This window comes from Vidua macroura, chromosome 17, assembly GCF_024509145.1.
Source record: "Vidua macroura isolate BioBank_ID:100142 chromosome 17, ASM2450914v1, whole genome shotgun sequence".
Lineage (NCBI taxonomy): Eukaryota > Metazoa > Chordata > Aves > Passeriformes > Viduidae > Vidua > Vidua macroura.
This window is the reverse complement of record NC_071587.1, coordinates 1,479,024-1,500,741: the sequence shown is the minus strand read 5'-3', so window position 1 is coordinate 1,500,741 and position 21,718 is coordinate 1,479,024. Positions and strand designations below refer to the sequence as shown.

General features: G+C 40.5%; 1 protein-coding gene and 1 non-coding gene across 17 annotated transcripts in view; both read right to left on the bottom strand.

The window, feature by feature from the left end:
- RBM39 (RNA binding motif protein 39) overlaps window positions 1–19,584 on the bottom strand; it is a 30,786-nt gene extending 11,202 nt beyond the window's left edge. Inside the window, exons 1-12 of one of the 16 annotated variants that reach the window (XR_008439740.1) lie at window positions 19,300–19,584; window positions 16,126–16,188; window positions 15,829–15,901; window positions 14,538–14,895; window positions 14,226–14,275; window positions 11,144–11,338; window positions 5,673–5,738; window positions 5,517–5,570; window positions 4,020–4,137; window positions 3,272–3,424; window positions 2,582–2,719; window positions 1,002–1,067 (exon numbers count right to left, since the gene is read on the bottom strand). Coding sequence is in view for 14 of the 16 variants with exons in the window: in XM_053992937.1 (XP_053848912.1) it covers window positions 1,002–1,067; window positions 2,582–2,719; window positions 3,272–3,424; window positions 4,020–4,137; window positions 5,517–5,570; window positions 5,673–5,738; window positions 11,144–11,338; window positions 14,226–14,275; window positions 14,538–14,591 (894 nt within the window). In the remaining 2 variants the exon portion in view is untranslated. Of the gene's footprint in view, window positions 1–1,001; window positions 1,068–2,581; window positions 2,720–3,271; window positions 3,425–4,019; window positions 4,138–4,577; window positions 4,692–5,516; window positions 5,571–5,672; window positions 5,739–11,143; window positions 11,339–14,221; window positions 14,276–14,496; window positions 14,513–14,537; window positions 14,896–15,828; window positions 15,902–16,125; window positions 16,189–18,736; window positions 18,931–19,299 lie in introns of those variants that run through there. The other 15 variants (XR_008439741.1, XM_053992937.1, XM_053992942.1 and 12 more) reach the window with 15 other exon arrangements.
- A 2,062-nt stretch (window positions 19,585–21,646) lies between these two features.
- On the bottom strand, window positions 21,647–21,718 carry TRNAE-UUC (transfer RNA glutamic acid (anticodon UUC)). Its single transcript has one exon. It is a non-coding gene; the product is annotated as a tRNA-Glu (tRNA).

Here is a 21,718-nt window from a genome sequence, read left to right as displayed (position 1 = left end):
AGATTGGAAAAACACAAATTCAGTAATACTTGCCTACAGGATTCAGCAACGCTTCTACTATATGTAATACCCACAATAACGCAAATAGGAGAAACTCTTTAAGATAATAGCAAATAGTTAACGTACACGTGCTCGGAATTTTTCATTTAAACCAAACACACGCATATTTTGGTATTTACTTTCTCATAATTAGGTACTATATATTTAAATATATTCTTGAAGTTATAGCATCTAGATACTGCAATCAACAGAAGTCATGGCTGTGGTTCTCTTTCAAGAGTGACACTCAATTCCTTTGCAACCTTACAACTGCTATGGTATTTACAGGTTATTCCTAAACAGATGTTCTGCTTTATGCTGTGAAACATCAAAATAAACATAAAAGCATTTTATCAGTGTTAAAACCACCAAGTATGAACTATATAGTAAGTTTGGTTTCATTTGTGTACATGTGCCAGAGGTCCCAGCTAAGATTTTTTCCCCCATGACAAATTGCCAGGTCAGTTAAACTCAAGTTCACAAAACCATGTACCTGAGGGTAAAGAGGAAAGATGTTTTCAACTGCAAGTTTCAGCTCCTATAATTTTATTTCCCCTATAAAGCTCAAATTCAATTATTTTCAGCTATAAAAAACACCAGTCTTTACTAGTGTCTTGCCTGCAGAAGACAGCTTTTGCAGGGACTGACTACAGAGAAAACTATTCCCATCTAAACATATTCACTGCTCATTCTCAATACCTAGACAACCATCAGAAACAAAAACGCCAGTGCTGCATCCTGCAACATGACACTCCCAAAATGAGATATATAGTTATCAAGTAGCAATTTAGTACCTCCTATGCATACGTAACAAATTTAGATTACGCTTAGTTTATTATGTTTAGATTGCGACTATATAACAACACAGATATACACAGGAAGGTTCACATATAGCAATATTGTCCTACATCGGAAGGTTACACTCAGAAATCATCCTAGAAACCTAGAAATTCTAGTCATACCGTAATGAATCCATATCCTTTTGAGCGTCCAGTTTCACTGTCCATCATGAGCTGAATACTTTCAATCTAAAGATAAGAATAAAGCTATTTATTAAAAGACATTTTGGAACAAATCCCAAGACAACAGAACACAACATGAAAACATCCCTGTCAAATACACATACATGAATGTGAAACTTTTTAAAAATTAGTTTCTCATTTCTTCCTCATTTCAAAATTAGTATACAGACAGCTAAATAGGTACTAGGATAGTAGGAGAAGCAGGTAAACATGAGGGTTTTGAGTTCATCTACAGGTAGAGGCTTGATGCAGAGTTCTAGGAGAATAAGCATGCAGACATGATCAGATCGTAACTGAAACACACTGATCGTGGCACTTCATACACTGAGAGACTGTTTTACAAACTAAGAAAAGCAGTATGCCTGACTGACAAAGGTCTTTAAGAAAAAGCTGTATATTTTAATAACTATTGGTACATGGGAACTCCTAGAAGTTTAGAGTTACTGAATTTAAAACACAGCGCTGAGTTATCCATTAGCCATAAAGTAGTATTGGGAAGGACTGGAGTATACCAAAGAAGAAGCAAACATCTTCACAGGTCTCCATATAAGCCTCCTGAACTACCTTAATCCTACTACCAGACCTTGATGGAAGAAAAAAAAACCCAAACCACCAGAAGAGCAGCCATGTATTTTAATATTTAATCGACTGTAGCAATTTTCCAGGGTTTTGTACAAGAGATTTAAAGGGATAGACATACTGAGTCTGAATAACGCATATATGTATATGAGACAGCTCATACACAAACACAGTAGTCAAAAACCTCAAACATTAACAGACTTCTTTTTACCCATTAAGCAGCATATTGAATATCTAACTTTTCCCCTATGTAGATGATGTATACACCAGTAGCATAGCAGAGTAGGGCTAATGTATTGTAACTCCACATGAAACTTCAGGTTTTATCTGCTCACTTCCATAATTCTCTCTACATAAACTTACTACCATACTGCATCCTGCTGCCCAATGTTCAGGAGTAAGAATGGGCCCAACTCAGAGCTGTAAAGGACACTCTGCTAGTTTATGGTCTTAACATCAGCTAAAGCTGCAGCAAAAAGTCGTCCAAAACAGATGACAGACAGTACTATTCTGAGACCACAACCCCTGTTCTGCTTTTTGTGCTTTGAAATGGGGCTCCCATTCACAATCCTGAAAAGGAAAGTCAAGTTGCCAGAGCAGGATACAACATAGAGAATTTGTCTGGTTTCAAGGGTTTTTCTCCCCTGCTCCTTAATTTCAGGCATTCATTGAATTCTGAAGTTTCTAAAACCTGCTATTCAAATTCACTGGACACCACCACAAATCTAAGTTCTCATCTGTTCTCATCTCCAACACCACCCACATACCTAAGGCCTGTGAATGCATGGGCACAGCAGTGCAAGAAAACCACAAGTGTTTTTTGAGTATGAAGTTGAATTATTTCCAGAAGCTGCCAGGGCTCTAAGCTAGGTTTTCAAACCAACTAAGCTAGGTTTTTCAAAATAAACTACTCTAAAACAACACGCCAAATTAAAGTTTACCCTGCCAAATGGCTCGAAGATTCCTCGAAGCATATCTTCAGTTATATTGAAGTGTAATGATCCCACATAGAGCCGCATAGGACCAGCACTGCCCTTCTGCAGATTATTTGCCATTGCTGCTGCTCTGTTTTTCTCTGCCTAAGGAGAAAATAAAAATTCACCATCAATAAGAAAATAATAAAAACCCCCTAACATAAGAAGTAAATATCTCTCAGACCTAAACTAGAAGATTCACCAAACATACAGAAGCTGTTGCATGATCTGCAATCTATTCATCAGACTTGTACTTAAGAGCTACAAAACCCAAGACCATGACCAAGTACAGAGACAAGATACTCCAAAAGCCTTCAAATTGAACAACTTCATGCAGAATTCTGGCTCCTACCTAGTAAATTATCTGGAAAGCATACACAACATAGCCTTCACTTCTGTAACACTATTAACAATTTCTTTACTGTTACTTGCTTAAGATCTGTATTTTCCTAATGCCTTTACACAACTTTGAATCACTTTAATTTGCCTGTTATCTACGGGAAACAGAAGTCCATTATCACTAGCTTAAATAACCATTATTGTTAAGAATGATTTCCAAACATTCAGTGGTAGCCAAATTTTCAAACATTAAGTTTTTCATCAAAATACAAGAGGCCTAACTCTGCACGAACAAAAATGAGGTTTACAATTCCTTACCTGTGATGCCTGTACTATGATAGGTACACCCAGGACTCTCTGTCCAGTCAGTCCTATTGCCAGGGGCACTGAACTAACATCAATAAATTCAACATAAGCAATCCCCTTTGAACGTCTGGAATTTCTGTCTGAAATCATTCGCACATCTCGAACCTGAAAGGCAACAACAGAGATGGAAATACTTTTAGAGAAAGAGGAAAAAACCTAATGCAGCCTATTTCTCCGACACATATTAATACTGAGAATTACCTGCCAAGCCAACAGCTTTAATTCTACAGCAGCATACACCTTTTGAAACAAATGTATCCCAGAGGCAAACTAGCATTAAAGCTGCTGTTTTGTTTTGTATGTGACAACTTGCAGCACTCTAATGCTTTACACCAGCACCTTACAGCTGATAGACTAAATGAAGTTTTTCCAACTTAAAAGTTACATGAATTTTCAAATGACGCTATAACTGACAGACCTATCTGAAAAAAGAAGAAAATATGGAAAATAAAGTTGTTTGAGTCAGAATTGCATCAACATGTTTTGCCTCACATCACATGAACAAGCAACTACAAAGAAACTACATTTTCATGTTCAAAGCTTTTAATAATTAGTTCACCATTAATCCCTTTTGCACAGGTATAGGAAGCTCCAGAAAGCCACATGCTTACAATTCCAAAAAACTATCGAACCTGTACTATGTTGTACTAGGACAGCTTGAGGCAAAATTCAGGATGATTTTAACTTCCCTATCAATTACCTTCCCTACTGTAGAGAAAAATTCTTCCAGGTCTCTTGGTCGAATTCTTGCAGCCAACTGCATGCAGAACACTGTTCGAGCATCCCTCTCTTCAGGGGTAAGATTATCAATAGGTTCTCTGGAAAGAGTAAAGTTCAGCTAAAAAATCAACTAAATTACGGTAACTCATCTCTGGACCACACATCATACACAAAACAATCAGTACTTCAGAGTGTGATAGGAAAAAAAATGCCTGTTGTATTAAAAAAAAAAAGGCAGAGTAAAGAACTGAAGGGAATACCAATTATTAACATGGTAAGTTATATCATGATTGAATTTCCTATTTAAACTCTGAGCATCAAATATGACTGGAAAATTCTATTTTATGTGCAAAAGCATAAACTGAGGTACCATCTTACTACTGTCTAGAACTGGTACCAGGTATCACTATGGGGCTTACATGTCCTTTTCACCAAAAAGATGGAAGGACAAGAACACAAAAGCAAACAGGGCAAACTAGCACAGACTGGCTGTCCAAACTCTCAGACATGTAGTGTGGGCTAGGCTTTACCAACTCACATCTTCCATTTACCCAGTCACTTTGGAGTCACTACAGCCACCACATAAAACAAGACTGACATCCATGTAAATGGAACTCTGAGTCCTCATTTCATAGTTTCAGCTTGTTAACCCCTAAAGAAGTATAAATAGTGAATTACTTTGATCCTTGACACATTAAGAACTAGAATAATTTTATTTCAATACTGAACTATAAGCTGAAATTAGATGCACCACTGTTAACGTATTAAAGCTTCAAATCTACACAAATCTGACTTGTACTCAAGTACAGGTTACATAGGAAGTAGCATGGTGGATCCTGGATTGAGCTTCTATCCATGTAGTATGTATTTTTATTAAATTAACCACACAGATATTAATGACTTAGAAAACACAATAAAAATTTAAACATAATTATCTCAGTAAGAGTTTGACAGTCATTGAAAAACAAAATGAGACTGGTAAAATTTGACTGCATTAATGTAATAGAATAATCTCATTACAAGCTATCTAAATCCTATTTCCTTAAATGAGAAGACTAAGAATGGATAAGCAGCTCCTAGACTGCAGAGGCATATAGCCTCTCAACAAATAACACTAATAAATACCACATAGCAAAAAGAAGCATTTGTACTTTCCCATTCCATACTCTAGATTATTAAGCACAATTTAGCAGAAAAGCTAATTTAAATCACAATTAATGGGGAAAAGATTGAGAATACAGAAGCACAAAAAACCAAACAAATCAAGACTTCTTTTGCAAACCAAAAGAACAACCTTTTATGACATGGGGAGAAAGCAACATACTACCAACGCTCTTCTCTCACTGGCTTTCTGAATGAATTCCAGCATCACTTATGAGTGATGAGCTGGAGAGCAAGTAGTCATACATTATTTCACCATCACTTTTCCAACTCCACCTGGACAAAAACAAATCCAAACACACATAAAAAGTCATACCTAACAGGGCTTTTGTCTTTTCTGAAAGGACTTTTGCTTCTGGAGCGACGTCTGCTAAAAAGAAAGATCAATAAGGTTACAATAAAACCTTCCAATATACCACTCCTAAACAAAACCTATTAATGATGCAATTAAAAACAGAGAAAAGTCAAAAACCTTAATTTGATGCTGTGGGGTAGACCAATCTTCCCTCTGATGGCACTGTTGAATTTTGGACCAGAACTATGGCGGAAGAAAAAATAAGACACTTGAGTACTTGAATTCAAAATTTCCTGTCTGTAGTCACATTACACTCCAAGTGCTCACCCACCCTTGCCTCTGAACTTGTCAGCAATTCCATTAGCAGCATCCACAGCATGCATAATATTATCAGTTGGTTATCAATACATGCAGCACTTCAGACCATAAGGCACAGAATATGATCCCCTCCCACTTTCACCTACATCACAAAATCCCAGAATATGCAGGACTCTTCATGAGACAGTCAGTCATGACACATTTGTATATGCAAACTATTCTGAGCTACAGTTACTGTTATAACCATTTTCACCTGTTTTATTGTCCACATGCAAGTTCTACATACTGACAACTGCAAAGCATAACATTCGTGGCCTGGAACTCGGAGAGTTCTTCTACATACTTCAGAGCTGTATGTCAAGTGGTGCTGGCAGGATTACTTGCTTGAGTGCAACATTTTAAAACCAAAAGTTCTATGTAATTTAAGGTGCAAGAGCAAACCAAAATGGCTCCATACAGACACCTGCAAGGGACACCTTCACTAATGGTGTCTCGGCTCTAACCACTCAAGTGCTGCAAATATGTAAATGAAGCTTCCTTAAAATTCCTAATGGCCATCAAACCACAGAAGCAGTGAACCCACCAGTCAGCTGTATACAGACACAACCACAAAAGGAATCCCATCTCTTGACTGAATCTAATTTAATTCTCCAGGCATCACAGAGTCTCTTAGAACAACCTGTAATCTGCCCTTTGCTTCTATGTTAAGGACAGTCCTCTTGCTAGTTAAAGGGGGACCCAGGAACAGAGTGTGACATGAGCAGTTAAGATTCGTCCTATCGTGCTCTCCCTAAATTTGATCTCCTGGGAGAGAGCTGTTCAAAAGGCAAAGAACAACACCTGTTAACATTCTTCCTGTATCTTCACCAAGCGCAGAGGCACTGCTGCGCAGACTGAATGCTGTGCACTGGGCTTTGGCTTTCCATGTGTACACAATTGATTCTTTCTGCTGTTGCTACAAATTGATGTAAAACACCCCAAAAGACATGGTGGGCTGAAAACATTAAGTAGCCTTTCACTAAATCCATTTGGCCACGCAATTTGTATGAAAAACATCTTCTTGCTCCTCAGTGGAGCAGTAATGCTTATCATTAAACTCAGCATCCACCACAAGTACAAGGATGCCCATTTTTTAAGCATGTCATGACACAGGTGGAAGTAGTGGGCCAAGATCCAAAACCGTACTGGCCAGGTTAAAGCAAGGGAAATACGGCCCTGTACAACACTGGAAAAAAAAATAAAGAAAAAAAGATCATTTAGAAACTACTTATGAAGAGAAGATAACTACTTACTGAGAGAAAATAAGACATAAAATACAGGCACATGTTGAGATGAGATCACAATTGATCAAAACCAGACTTTTTTTTTGCCTAGGATAAATTATTCCCTTTCCTGCTCAAGTCCAGACAAATTATTGCTGGGAATGTCCATTCAGGTTCTTCAGTATCTATGGAACAACTGCTAAAAGCTGCATCTGGAAATATTGGTACTAATTTCAGAGGCTACCTTCTTATCAGACATGGGACTACCTTGCACCCATCATATGTAAAACATGGCGCTCTCCATTTTAATTCAAATGCAGCCAGACAAACCAATTACAGTGACTCCAGAACACTAACATGCAGACCAACTAAACAATAATAAATAGTTAAGACCATGAGTTTTCAAGGAAATGGTGAAAGAAATATTGTTAAGTATTCATCTAAATCTAATGAACAACAAAACCAAAACACAAACAACTGAGAAGTAACAGTTTTCAAATACATGCACAAAGTGGGGGTGTGGACGGAGGGAAGAGGAAAAAAGGGCAGGGAAAACCCACAACCCACCACAACTCCAAAAATCTCCATTTTCTTTCCTGACTAGTACCATCTTATTCACAGAACTCCATGAAACCAACATTAAGAAACCACAGACCACTGGAACAGACCAAGGAGAAACCTGCCTAGGGCAAGGTGAGAGCCCAAATTACCTTCTCAAAATCAACAGTATACCCTTTTCAACAGTATTCTCCCTGTGTTTTTCTAAGGAGACTTGCTTGTAAAGCTGTAAATCTCAAGTAAAGTTTCTTCATTGCTTCTACTGTCTCTACAATTGTTGCCCAGTTCCTGCTAACCTGTATGGAAACACCATGTCACAAGCCATTAATCTCTATGTCTAGGAGTCACCTTCTTTGTAAGCCAAAGTCCTGTGTGCAGCCAAAGCACACACTTCCACAAAACCTACGAGGCGCCACGCAGCCCAACAACGGTCAGGTCAGAAGAAAGCCAGAAAATTATCAGCTTTTACCTACTCACTCATATTCAAGATTCCAACAAAAAAACGTTGGACAAGGCAAATTTAGGCTAACAAAGTCCAGGAGAATCACAAGGAACTCTCAGTCATCACTGTAATCAACCTGTTTTCCTAACAGCTTTGTCTAAATTTGTGGTTTCAGAATAGAAACAGGATGGTCTAAGTGACTTCTACTTTATGTTAGCAGCAACTGGGACTTGGCCAGCAGATGTCTAAGCAAGACTACTCAGTCCAATTCTTTCTCCTTAGAGACCTAATGATACAGCTATGTAACACTTAAGGGACAACATATGTGAAAAGAACATGAGAAAAAAAACCCTGTGAACACTAAGCAATGCAAGACAGTCACCTAATTTTAACCTAATTTTTAAAAATTAAAGCATTTAACTACAATTAATCACATTTCTAGCCTAAAGTGAGAAACTCAAAGTTTTCAGGTTCTCTGTAGTACTCTCCTTTTCCTTCAGAATTGCCTAAACTTTTTTCTCACTACTGCTGAGATGCCTCCTAATTGCTCCCAGCAGCAAAACCATCTCAGTTTACAGATAATCAGCTTGAAAATGAGCCTTTATAAAGCTCATGAGAAAGATCACAAGGAGGAGGAAGAGTAAAAAATAAGATAAAATAGAAGCCATTAAGCAATTTGACCTAGATACTGCAGTCAGCTACAACCCTGTCAGCAGTAACTCCAACCCAAAACTACCCAAACAGCCCCACAAGGAGAGATTCCAGAAATAAATGCTCCAGACAGAAAGAGTACTCTGGCAGTCACTTTTGAAACACTGAACTTACGCCACTGATACAGAGACAACTTCTTCAAATGAAAACTCAGTATTGGTAGATCCAAAGGTGGCCGGTGATGCAGGAGGCTTTATCACCAAAGTTTTCATCTCCTGAAATTCAGCATCTGTTATACAGATTTAAAGGTGGGTCCCTGCATTTTAAGAGCCTTGAACAGGAACTCTTCACAATCCCTTCTCTTTCACACATTTAGAGCCAAAACTAGAAGTCTGGAATCACATTAGCATGTTTATCATTTTAACAGGACTGTTCATCATCTACAACTGAATGACAGCAACTGCTTGCTGACTGCCATCAGTCAACACCAAAGCTTCTGGGACACATGCGCTTGCCCTACAAAAAATTTCCACAAAACCATCTAAACACACTAGAATTCTACCTGGTTAAATGAAAGCAACGATTTGGCAACCGAAGCAGTGAACAAACTATCAAATGAATAAGCATAACTATGTACCCTCAGAGCATACTACATTATCCCTGCTTCTTGTTCACGGTGTCTCAACACCAGAGCAATCATCCAGAACAGCTATGGGAGAGTGTCAGGATAGCAAAGAAGACCCCTCACAACTACTTACCTTCCTGGCATAACATATCTCAGCGCATTAAAACATGCATGGGTTATTGTAGTAACATCAATACTTTCAACCTCTACTTGCAGAAATTATTTTGGAAGACCAGAACACCGGAACTCCCAAATTTCTCCAGGTGAAAAACCTTCTCACCCAGTGACAACAAGAAAAACAAAGAATAAAACCCTCCAACACAGCTGGAAGAATGCAGCGACTCCCAACTACAAGATGACACAAAGGACATCCTCTCCACACAACACGGCACTGGAGGGAAGGATGCCAGCAGGCTAAAGTTTTTGACCTAGGTCCTCTGTACCTCGAGCCACAGCAGTGGCACTGGCATAACCCAACCAGCTACTGTAATCTTACATATGAGATAGAGTTGTAGGAAAACAACTCTGCACTGCTGAAATCTTTACAGCTGAAGTCCAGAGCAGTATACAGAGGCTCTGATACTCAAGACAAAGGAAAAGCAGGGCTGATATATTATGATCCCCACATACACAAGACTGATGATGCACAGGGTGCCACTGCACCTTAGAGGACCCAGGAACTGCAGTAGGTTTTCATTACGAAAATGCCAACATCCAGGTGACTTAGCAGAGTGAGATCCTGAGACCTAAGGAAGTTTTTGTTTGTAGTCCAGGAGTACAAAAAGCCCCAAGAAAAACATTCATGTTCATAAAATTGCACAAGCCTACAATTTATCAGAAGGTAAACAGTGTCTGCTCAAACATCTTGAAAGATTTGTCTATCATGGATGGCATTATATATCATGATTAAAAAAATACATCCTTTTCAAATGCCTTCTTTTAACACGATCTTGCATTCCAAGATTTGACAACAATTGAGATGAGACCCAGACAACAGCAGCGACAAACAGCAGCCTCAGGTAATCAATGACAGTTAAGAACACAGCCCAGTTCTCACCGAGTTTCTGCAGAAAGAGGTGACGGGAAGCAAAGGGAAGAGCCATGGTACAAACTATCAGAAATTAAACTGATGAAAAAATATCTTTTGAGAATTGATTTACAAATGCCTGGAACCACCTATTGCTGGAGTTCTATCAAGCTAAATATCTGAGAGCAACGAAAGAATTCTTGTCAGCCTCCAAACAAGTCTGAGAAAAAAGCAGAGCAAATTTGCAACACACGGGCATTGCTAAGACAAGATGCTCCCAGTTTGGATGCATAAACATTGAATATATTTGTGTGAATATCCATTTATGGAGATAATGTTCAAGAACAGCAAGACAATAAAAATCTTTAGTAATACAAAAGAAAAAGAGTATGAGCCTGTAACCAAATTAACAGACTACTATTAATTATTTGACAGTAAACCATCAAGTTCATATACTTTAAATAGTCAAGACATAGAGAGAATTTGGTTGTTATATTGATTTTGTGATAAACTTAGTTTTCCACTCAGCTGTACAAATTCTTTCATTTGCTTTCCCATCTCTGTGTTTGGCCAAGAATGAAAACTAGAAAAGGAATATTACTATCCTCTTTTACACTCTGTATTTACTGACATTCTTCAAACTTAACATCTCACTTTCTTTTCTGTTATAATTATTGACCAATTTAAAAAGCAGAGAGTGAAACTTTAACCTTCCACATGGTAACAATGAAGCAGCACACAGGCAACTCTGAACAAATAACCTACTAGGGACTTCTATAGCGGCCTCTGAATCTGCGATCTCTACTCCTAGACCGGCTGCGTCTGCGTTCTTTGCTTCTGCTCCGTTTCCTTTCCCGGCTTCTGCTCTTTTTCCGTTCCCGATCTCGGCTCCGCTTGCGTTCCTTACTTCTGCTCCTCTTTCTGTCATGGCTTCGACTTCGGCTCTTGCTCTTTTTTCTCCTGACAAAGAAAAGTGCAACTTCAGTTACACACATAGTTCAGTGTTATTTACCCCACTTTCCACAGTTCCTCTGATGTCACAGACACTGATGGGAAAAACTTGTACCTGTTGGTATTTATACTTTTTATTGTTAAATGGGTGGTTAAGCATGTCAGCAATCTCCTTGAATGAGCCACATGAAATCTGCAACAGCACATTTTTAAATTTTTTAATTGCTAGAGAATGCTTTCAGAAGAGTAAAAGGACTAAAAACCCATTTCCTGGGTTAGACCTAGTACACAGCAGTTGCAGTACTTCATCTGGTGTTCAAACATACTTCATGATTTTAAGAATAAATTACATAGCAAAGTAAAACAAAATGCAACAAAAATAGAAAGGAAGAGGCAAGTCTGGGGGAAAGGAAGGTTGTTTCCTCTTAACAGTCCCTGCCAATAGTCTTTAACATACTGCTTAAGAGTTTAGCTTCCTACTTGCTACTCCCACTCATAAGCCACTTGCTTTTTCAAGTCTATGGCTGTTAGAGGTTTGGGACAAACTGCAGATTTTTATAACTTTACTAATTTACTTAGAAAACTGAATCTTCTAAAACCTGTATGTCAATTATACCTCATATTTGAAAAATATGTGCAGTGAGCAACTGTTCCATTACTGCATTTGGATTGTTCACAGATTTTTTCCTCCCATCTCAGCCTCAGACCAAGCTTAGTCTTCTAGTTTCTAAAATATATCTGTATGTATATATATAAAAGACACATGTTAAACAGATGCTCAAGCCATTACTTAAGACAGCAAAATAATCAACTTTGCTGCTAAACTTTTGAAGTTTGAAACATCCTTTGTCATTGAATTTTTCCTCTTCCTCCTTCTGGGCCTTCTGAATGCAGATATTATCTTTTCTCAACGTGGTCACTCATACTCTTAAAAATTCTTTTAAAAGAGCATGTGGATTACAAAAGGTTCATCCCCGTGGCTTTCTATGCCTATGTATAAACTAAGACTTCTAGTTAGTTTCAATTTCTGAAGTATAAACATCTCTCACCTGCCACATCTAACTGAACCTAATTATTAATAGCTTTTGCTCTCCAATCTCCACCTAGGAAGGCCCATTCAAACTATCTTAGTATTTACCTCTGAAGACAAACATTTTGCAATTATGTTTTAAGAAAAAAAAGAAATAGTATTTATCTGCCATAGTCCATTAGTTTCTTTAATATTTTTGTATGGACAGAGAAGAATCTGCATCGAAACCTAATATTCAGAAGCTTCACAATTTCTGATAGTTCTCTATTTCTGCGTGGTGTCATCAGAATCACTTAACCACACTTCCTGCCGTAATGCAGCTTGTGTGGTTAGGCACACACTGTCGCTCTCTTCTAGGATCCATAATTTACCAATATTTCCCCAAGATAAAACCCTAAAACACTCAGTATTAAAACAGCTCTGAAAAACACTCCCTGAAGCTCACTATACTGACCAGTACTAGTAACTCGTAACTGCAGCCACTCTTCACCAATGACAGCAGCTGTTCCCTATCGAACAGAGGAAACCTGCTTTGTAGGCAGGGACTCCCAGCAGTCCAGATCCATGCTCTGCCTTCAAATCACAACTGAGCTGGACCTACAGTATAGACATCTAGTAAAAATGCAGATCCTTAATACTTCCAATTAATAAAATGGACATTTAAGTATGAATTGACAATTACTGAAAGCTGCGCATTGTTATTAATTTTTAAGTTGCTGATGTTTGCTGTGGATTTTCCTGACAGTTTGAATCTTACTTCAGCGTTTGCTTAAGTGAAGTACACAAAAATTACCATTTGGACACAATTCAATTGTTTTAAAGCAAAGCAAAAAGTCTTGCAAACCCTACATACACCTTTGTCTTTAGCAACAGAGTAGACTGTCACACATCACAAACAAAAAAGATTATGGGGAACAAGAACTATTCAAATATTAACTTCTAGGGCATAAAAATACTGACAGCAGGTGTTTTTGATGGGGTTTTAGAGGTCTCAGTAGTTAGCATGAAAATTATTTTCATTGTATTATTTAGAACACAAGTAAAACGTACAATCAATTTTAGATAATTTGATTCCAACCTAAGTCTGATCTTGAAATGGGATTTACAATTTCCAAAATATTTATAGACTTGAGAAAAAACTTTCTTTGGAGTACTTCAGCATGTCATCTGTATTATTTCAGAAGGTGACAACAGCATACATGTTGACTTCAGTTCACTTCTGTAATACACAGCTAACTTCTTACTGTTTTGTCAATCATCAACTTCGTAATTTTTCTTTTTACATCAATTACCTCTTCACCAAATTATGCTTTTAAGGTAAGGAATTTATTTTACAGACTACACACCTTTTGGGTATCAGCAGGTGTTCACACCCTGGAATTATGCTTGATGAGCAAGGTGGGCTTGTACTTTTGTTTTTTAAAAAACTTGTATTATAAATTTAGACGTCTTCAAAGGGCAAGGATGCAGAGAATAGAGCAAGGCGATTCAACACCCTAAACCTTTTCAAGAAAGCACTGGTGGTCTTTAACTGCCTTCCACTGCTCCAAACCACAATTCTACTACAAGTAATTTTTAAAATGCAAAATCCATTGCATAGTTAAAGTAACAAAAAGAATTTAAATATGCTGAACATAAGAAGTCTGTATTTTTATCTGATGCTAGGTGAATGTTTTCGCTATTTTCATTACATCAGTTGCAAAGGGTATTAACTACATTTGTAAACAAAAGAAAATTTCCAAATTGCTGCAACTGCAAATTCCAAGCTTTTTCAAATTATTTCCTTAAACACCACTGACACGGATTCACAAATCCACAAAAATCAGCACCCTCCACCCAAAAGTACAAAACTGAGAAAATACTTACTTCTTGCTGCGTTCTTCATGGCCATTGGCACTGCTCAATTTGTTCTCATCCTAAGCAGGGTTGATAGAAGAACATCGTGAGGACGAAGTGGAAATATTTCAAGTAGTCAAAGGGTAATGGGAATAGGAATAAGAAAATAAAAAACAAAAATTTTAATACTAAATTACTTGTTTACAGTTTAATGTGGAAAGCTTTAGAAAATTTAGGTAGGCATGTTTAACCACTTTGCTGCTTAAATTTAAGTCATACAATTACAAAATACAAGACTTACATCATTTAAAAGTGTGTATTAAATTGTAGATACTTCCTTACATGGTTTAGAGAGCAAGTTATCCTGTAGAATTCAGCACTCAAGTGACTAAACATTATTTCTATAAAGTTTAAGAGGATGTCTGAGGTGTTTGCGAGCCCCTCTGATCAGTACCAAGGCTATATCTCTGCCTAAGCCCCGTGGCTACACTAGCAGCCAGCCACTATCGATTTCCTGTGACCGATGCCATTCCCGAGATCTTCACTCATTTTCGTTGAAGGGTTGTAAGAGCTTGATGTCACCTCTGTCACACATCTCGCCCTGAAGCAAACAGGGATTCACACTGCTTTAGTAACGTCGACTCCCATGAAAGTCATCAATAATCCACCAGTCCAGCCTAAACATTCCCTATTTCCATACCTGTTTACATGGAAAATATCCATGTTAAGCCAGGACACAAAAATTTTAACACAACAGTTCACAAATTTCTCTTCAAGATGTAAACATAACTGCTAAATATTACATTAACTAAATATACCACTCAAAACTTACAAATGCTCATCCAAAATTCATGACACGGTTGTAATAAACACTGCAGAGCAGACTAACAATAGCTGCTATATAACTTATATACTGGCTTTACAGTTTAATCACATTGGTTACATCAAAAGTACAATTCCTAGGCAACTTAAAATTATATACATTCTTTCAAAATCAGTGCTAAAGCATGCAGTCTGTTAACACTTCACCACCATCTGGTGGAAAACAAAAAAAGACAGTACTCATTTGCTGCTGGTTTAAGTGAAAGACATCACTAAGCTAATTGATAAAACTTTCAAAGAAAATTTGACATTTCCTAATTAAACAACTAGGACAGAAGAACACAAGAGCTTATTTTGGAATGGTACTGCAGACTGTGATACTGTCTTTTACTTGCTAAGAACATTCTATTCAGGGATCCAAGAATTTCTGTAAATTCGTTCACTCAGCAATTGATTTTCATCTGCCCTGTTGAAAGATTAACCGCCAGCAGCCTTCTGCATTAAAAGCAAGTCCCACTCTTCTCGCACTGAGCAGACTGTTCAAATATTTACTTGCCATGGGACTGGTGAAAAGGTTATTCTTGGAACCCCGCTGTTTTCCCAAACCACTGCATTCACCTTGTTGCTATACCAAACTAGACTTCACAATTTTAGAGGAAAGGTTTTAGGATTTTGGTTTCCGGGGTTTGTTTTGGTTTTGTTTAGTTGGTTTTTGGGTGGACTTCTTTTGTTTTGTTTTGATTGTGTTTGGTGGTTGGTTTTTTTTTAACCTAGGGGACCACGGTACAGCGATACGTCACTCAATTACTACCTTATGATTGACAGTTCACACTGGAATCAAAGGTGAATTCATGGGAGTAGAGGTGAGATATCGTTAGGCAAGTCTACAAAGAGAGATAGATGGGCATTTATTCATCACGCTGAAGTGAAACTACTGCACAATATAATTACATTAACAGAATATATAAACTTGAAAGTTACATGTAATGTATGTCCAATAAGATAAATCATGAGGGCTCCAGGGATGTTAGTTTACAGTTCAGCAGTAGTTTCATGAATAATGCTAAATTAAGGTAAACAGGACCTCACTGGCATATTTTTTTCTCACCTTCTTGTAAGGAGCTTCAAGCATTGCTTCAATATCAATATCATCAGCCATTTTTCAGGACACCTGAAAGAAGAAGGAAATTCCGCCTGAGTTGGAAAACACCCTTGTGCTTTATATTCCAAAAGCTTTTATTTAAGAGGTCATCACTGCATTGGCTCAAATTCACTAAACATTTACAAATTCGGTAGGTATTTCCAACAAAAACTGGAATGAAGTTTAGCCCAATTAGATGGTAATGAATGTGTGCGAAGTAATTATGGCTGCAAACAACAAAATGTGATTGAACACCATTAGCCAGAGGAAACCCAGAGGCATTCCACGAGTTTCTTTCAAAACAAAGAGCACAGCATATTTATGACACAGAAACACAGCTCTGGTGGCCATCTTGAGAAGTGCTAGAGCTTCAGCAAAGCACAATGAACAACCAGGCAAACCTGTTCACAGCTCCTAGCCTTTGCCATCATCATTTACCAATCTCAGCATGTGGACACCGTGGTGCTTTAAGAACTGCAGCCTCCTCTGTAACAGGGGTCACAGGAAAACAGATATGATTCCAGCACTAAGAGCTACTAAAGCACACACGAAGTCCATCCAATCTGGAACTTCACTTCTCAAAACAGAAACATCCACCACACCAGAAAACACTTGACACCACAGACATTTTGGGTTCAGCTGCTCCTCTTATTTTCCAATTTCAACCCCTTAATATAATGTTATGTTCACTATACTCTGAATCACTTTGACACTTGATTTCGTCTCTCTATGCAGGTATGCTATTAAGCACCCCTCAAGACTCTTGGCATTAAACTTAGATATTCAACTTCCTCAAATCTCTTAGTGAAAGTTTCTCTTCTTTTTCTTTCTTAAGCTCCAGAATGGCCAGTCCTCTAGATCCAAGTCTGACAGTCCAACACTGAAGATTTGTGTGTGCAGAATAAAATGGATTTTTAATTATACAGGTTAGTTCCTGCACCTTGTCTACAGGCAGTAGAACTGTGCTGTCCCGAGACTTTGGCAGAATAACAAAAATGCTCCAACACATCAAGATCCTTTACACCAGTCACTTATAATGTCGTAATTGAGAATGCCTTACCAAAGCTGCAGCACATCTGACCCTGGCCCAGGGATACATTCTAGAATAAAACACCATCCTCAAGCAGGATCACAACACTGGGAGTTCACACTCAGTACTTAACGAAGGCACACTAACCTCATTGTTGGGCTATAATGCTATCACTTACAGATAGGACTGTCCTTCCTGTAAGTGTAATGGCTCAATTTTACTTTTTACTACAGTATTTATAGTCAGCTCTTCAAGCCATCTACATACATGCACGTGATTTAATTCACAGCTGTTCTACCCGTACGTAGTATAAATAGTACATTAGTATGATTAAGGGCATGAAAAAGGCAAACCCAGAATTCTACAAAAATAATTCCCACCAGTGACAACTCCCACCCAGAATTACATTTCCAGATGTGTAATTTAGCCAACATATTGAGCTACACTTGGGGAGGAATTCTTCATCCTGAAGAGGGGTGGCCATAACAGGGACCATCAAATCCTGAATGGCATGCAAAAGTGCAGAGGGAATGACTATTACTGCATTCACCCAAATAATGAGTGAATGAACTATCATCCAGTGGATTCAAAACAATGGTCCTTATTCACAAAACATTTAGCCATTGAATTCGCTGTTGAAGGACACTGTGGATCCCAACAAAGAAGCACATGCAATGTTTAAAAAATAATAAACCATGAAAGTTTAAAGAAAAAGGTTTTCATTAAACAAAGGCAGGCCTCGTGACCCTGTACCACAACTAACTAAGCGCACACAGAGAGAACTGCCAATGTGTGACTGCACTGTTCATTCTTTTTTTGGCATTTACTGCTGGCCACCGTCGTTGAATCTCCTGAGCTGCACGGACCTTTGGCCTCACCCCAGCAATCTGTACCCTTTGTACTCTTTACAAAACACTTCCACTGGGACAATCCCATGTTATCAGAGTACCTTCTCTCTAGGTATAACACAGTCCTGTTGTCAGCCTTGCAACGCATACATGTAATGCACATAATGATACACAAAAGTTGGAAATATTTTTTTAAAAGACACAAATGAAAGCGCTTAATAATTTCAAATTACTAGAAAATCCTGACAGATTTTCAAGTATCTTTCATTTAACATCAACGCTACAAATAATTTTCCTAAAAGCCTTTCAGCTTTCTCAAAAAAAGCTATGTATGACTAACTTGTCTGTATAGGGGAAAAATAACAAAACCACCCAAACAAGAAAACAAAAAACACCAACAAAAAAACATGCCAAAACATCAAAATAAAAAAGAAATGAACTACACTAGAAACTTTGTGGATCTACAGAAAACGTAAAGGGACATGAAATTTACTGCAACTGAGCTAGTCACTATTTTGAAAGAAATCACTCTCTTTCTGCTCTACTATATTACATAAATGGAATTTAAAAGGGTCCCGCTCTCAAATTATTTGTCTTAGAAATCCAACGAATGACAATTCGACACGTTTTGCAAGTAGCGTCCTGGAAGAGCATCAGGAAACTTCAGGGAGGACTCCGCCATCTCAGAAGGGGAGCTAACCTCTCAGCAGGACCCATATGTCTGCAGGCAGGTCCCCAGCCCGCAATTCCCAATTCCCTCAATTCCCACACGCTCTTGACACGATCGAGAAGAGCGAATTCCGTTTCCCAGAAACGGTGATGCCCAGCGCTGCCTGTCCCGCCGCGGCCGCCCTCCCACCTCGTCTCTTCCAAAGGCCTTCACTCCCCGCCCGCCGCTCCCCCACCTCCGCCCCGTCTGCCTGCGCCAAGGGCCCCGCAGCTGCTCACGCTGGTCCCTCCGCACAGCGCCATCGCGGGAAGAGAGAGGGAGCTGGAGCGGGGGGAGCCGGGGCGGGGCAGCACCATGCCGGGGGCAGCCGGGCCTGCCCGCGACGTGGCCGCAGGAACAACCAAACCGCACAGATCCTGGCGGCGGGGCGGGGATCGCCGGGCGCTCTGGCCCCGGTGAGGCGCAAAGCGGCCCCGCGGGCAGGGCCGAGGCGGCCATGGCAGCGGGAGGGGCGCAGACGCCCAGACCGCCGCACCCGGCGGACCAGGCCGCCGCTCGCCCGGCGGCAGGACCCGGGGCCGAGCCGCAGTTACCTTGCGCCGCAGACAGTGCGATCCTCGCTAGGGCCCCGAGGTCCGGCAGCGGCGGCTCCGGCGTCACTGCCCTGGCGGTGGGGAACGGACCCGAGGGCTTGAGCACCTTCTCCAGGCGTCTGAATCTTAAATGGACGGCGGCGCTCAGGCAGCCCCGAGGAGCGGGCGGCGAGGGGCGGCGCGGCCGTGAGTCAGTCCCGGTGCCGGTCTGGGCCCGTCTATGGTTCCGAGGCTGATCCCGAAATGGCGCCCGGCCGCTCGCGGCTCCGCGCACGGCACGGGGGCGCCCAGCGCACCGCGCAGGGGCTCTCGCGAGACTCACGCCCAAACAAGCCTCTACACGCCGGGACTCGCTGTCTCTCGCGAGATATCGCGCCCGGAAGAAGCGGCTCAAATGCTCGCGAGATTTGGTAGACATGTGGCCTTGTCACGCGCCTTTGCGCTCTCGCGAGGGCTCGCGCGCCCGCCGGGAGGGGCCGCGGGGGGGCGGGAGCGGCCGCCGTCAGGGCCCAGCGCCGGGGCCCAGCGCCGCCGCCACGGTCCTGCGGCGCGGGTGCCTGCGGGCTCGTGGGATTCCGGTGCGTTCGGAGCACCCGTTCCTTCCCTAGCTGTGGGAGAGCCGTGTCCCAGATCCTTCAGGCCGTTCTTGAGCACCATGCCGAGGCCTTTCATAGGCTCTTGCTCTCCAGCAATCTGAAGTGGATTAGGTTATGGAGTGAACAGAAGGGTGAAGTTACTCTGTTCCTTCACCAGAGATTGTGCTGATTTAATAGGGTCTGTGGTCTGATCTTTGTCTGAGGGCTTGATGTGGTTCAGTCAGATTAACAATGCCCGAAAGTGTTCGGCTGTACCCTTCTGCCAGAAACTACACCTCCCTTCATGGGCTAGCACTGTCTTGTAGATTTTTTAGCCAGTTCAATTTCACTAGTAAAACAATCTGTCCATGAGCTGCTCTTCTGGTGCAGCTTTTGGCCCAAGCCACTACATATTGCTGGAGCCTTGAAGCTTAACTCAGAAGGGAAGTTGTATTTTCTGAAAAAAGCCCCTCTTGTCTCATTAATAGTGCTTTGTTTCCCTCAGAGTTCACAGAATAGTTAATTTGTATTTAAATTTAATAATACGTTTGGGGCAATTGTTCAAGGTAGGACAGATAGCATTGAGTGAGTTTCCTGCTGCAGTCAGCATGAAATAAATTATTGCTGGGGAATTTTTGGTTGGTGTTTTGTTGTTGTTGTTCTAGAAATCTGAAACAATGTAAAGAGAAATTCTAAACAAACTTTGCCTCCTGAAATTATAATTTTTCTGAAAATCCCAGGCTACTGTCTCATTTAATATCATTTCTAACAAAGTTTCTGAAGTGTTAATAGCAGAAAATGATCCCGGGGTTCTTGCCCAGAGTATCCAAGTCTTCCTAAGATGAAGTGGTCAACTAGTAGAGGTTGGAGCATTTAGAAAAAGTGATCTGTTTAAAATTAAAAACTAAGTATGACTAACAGGGTTTTTTTTCCAACCTAATAATTTCTGTACAGTTTGGTTGTAAATAAAATTACTAGTCTTCTCACAGACAAAACGAGGTTTATTGTCTTTGTTCCCATGCACTGCTCTGGCTGCTTGTCCCACTTCCAGTCAGCCACCACGTCTGGTCTGACCACCTCCGTGTTCCTTGATCCGTCACCTTGTGATTGTGACTGAAGTATGTGCATAAGCTCATATGGTGGATTTACCCACGGATTTTCTTGTCATCATTTGCCTGTGGAGCCAGGCTCTGGAAGGAAGGAGTACACAGACATGGGTTTTTTTTGTATACTGCACTAACACACCCCTTGCCCTCGGCTGGTGCCCAGGCAGTATGGGAGAAAGGATGCACCCTCACACTTACAGTACTCACAGAGAGGGTGAAGGTTGCTAATGAGGGATCTGGAGTAGCAAACAGCTGCACAAGCCGCGTGTCCAGCCCTGTTGTCAGACCCGGTGTATCAGAGCAATGCCCTGGCCCATCGGCAGGCCTGTTGGTGTGGTCACTGTGCACTTGGCTGGATTCACCTCTGGAGCTGAGGGGAAGCTCTCAGTAACACATTTCCTAAAAAGGGTTTTCTTATTTGTGGGATGGCTTGATCCGGAGGAGAGACTGGCTCTGCATTGCTGAGACATAATGCCGATTTATCGCTGGTGTTCCTTCCTCTAAACCTGGCTCTATACTCGCGCCGGGGAGTTCGTTCGCCTAAGGCGCCAGGGCTGCGGGCGGGAGTTAGTTTGTATTACCCACGCTGCGAGGGGTAGGAAGGAAGGATCGCGCAGAATTTACAACCAAAAGGCGAACGAAATAAAAGAAAAACGATATTGCGCCTTCCCACACCGGGAGTCGAACCCGGGCCGCCTGGGTGAAAACCAGGAATCCTAACCGCTAGACCATGTGGGA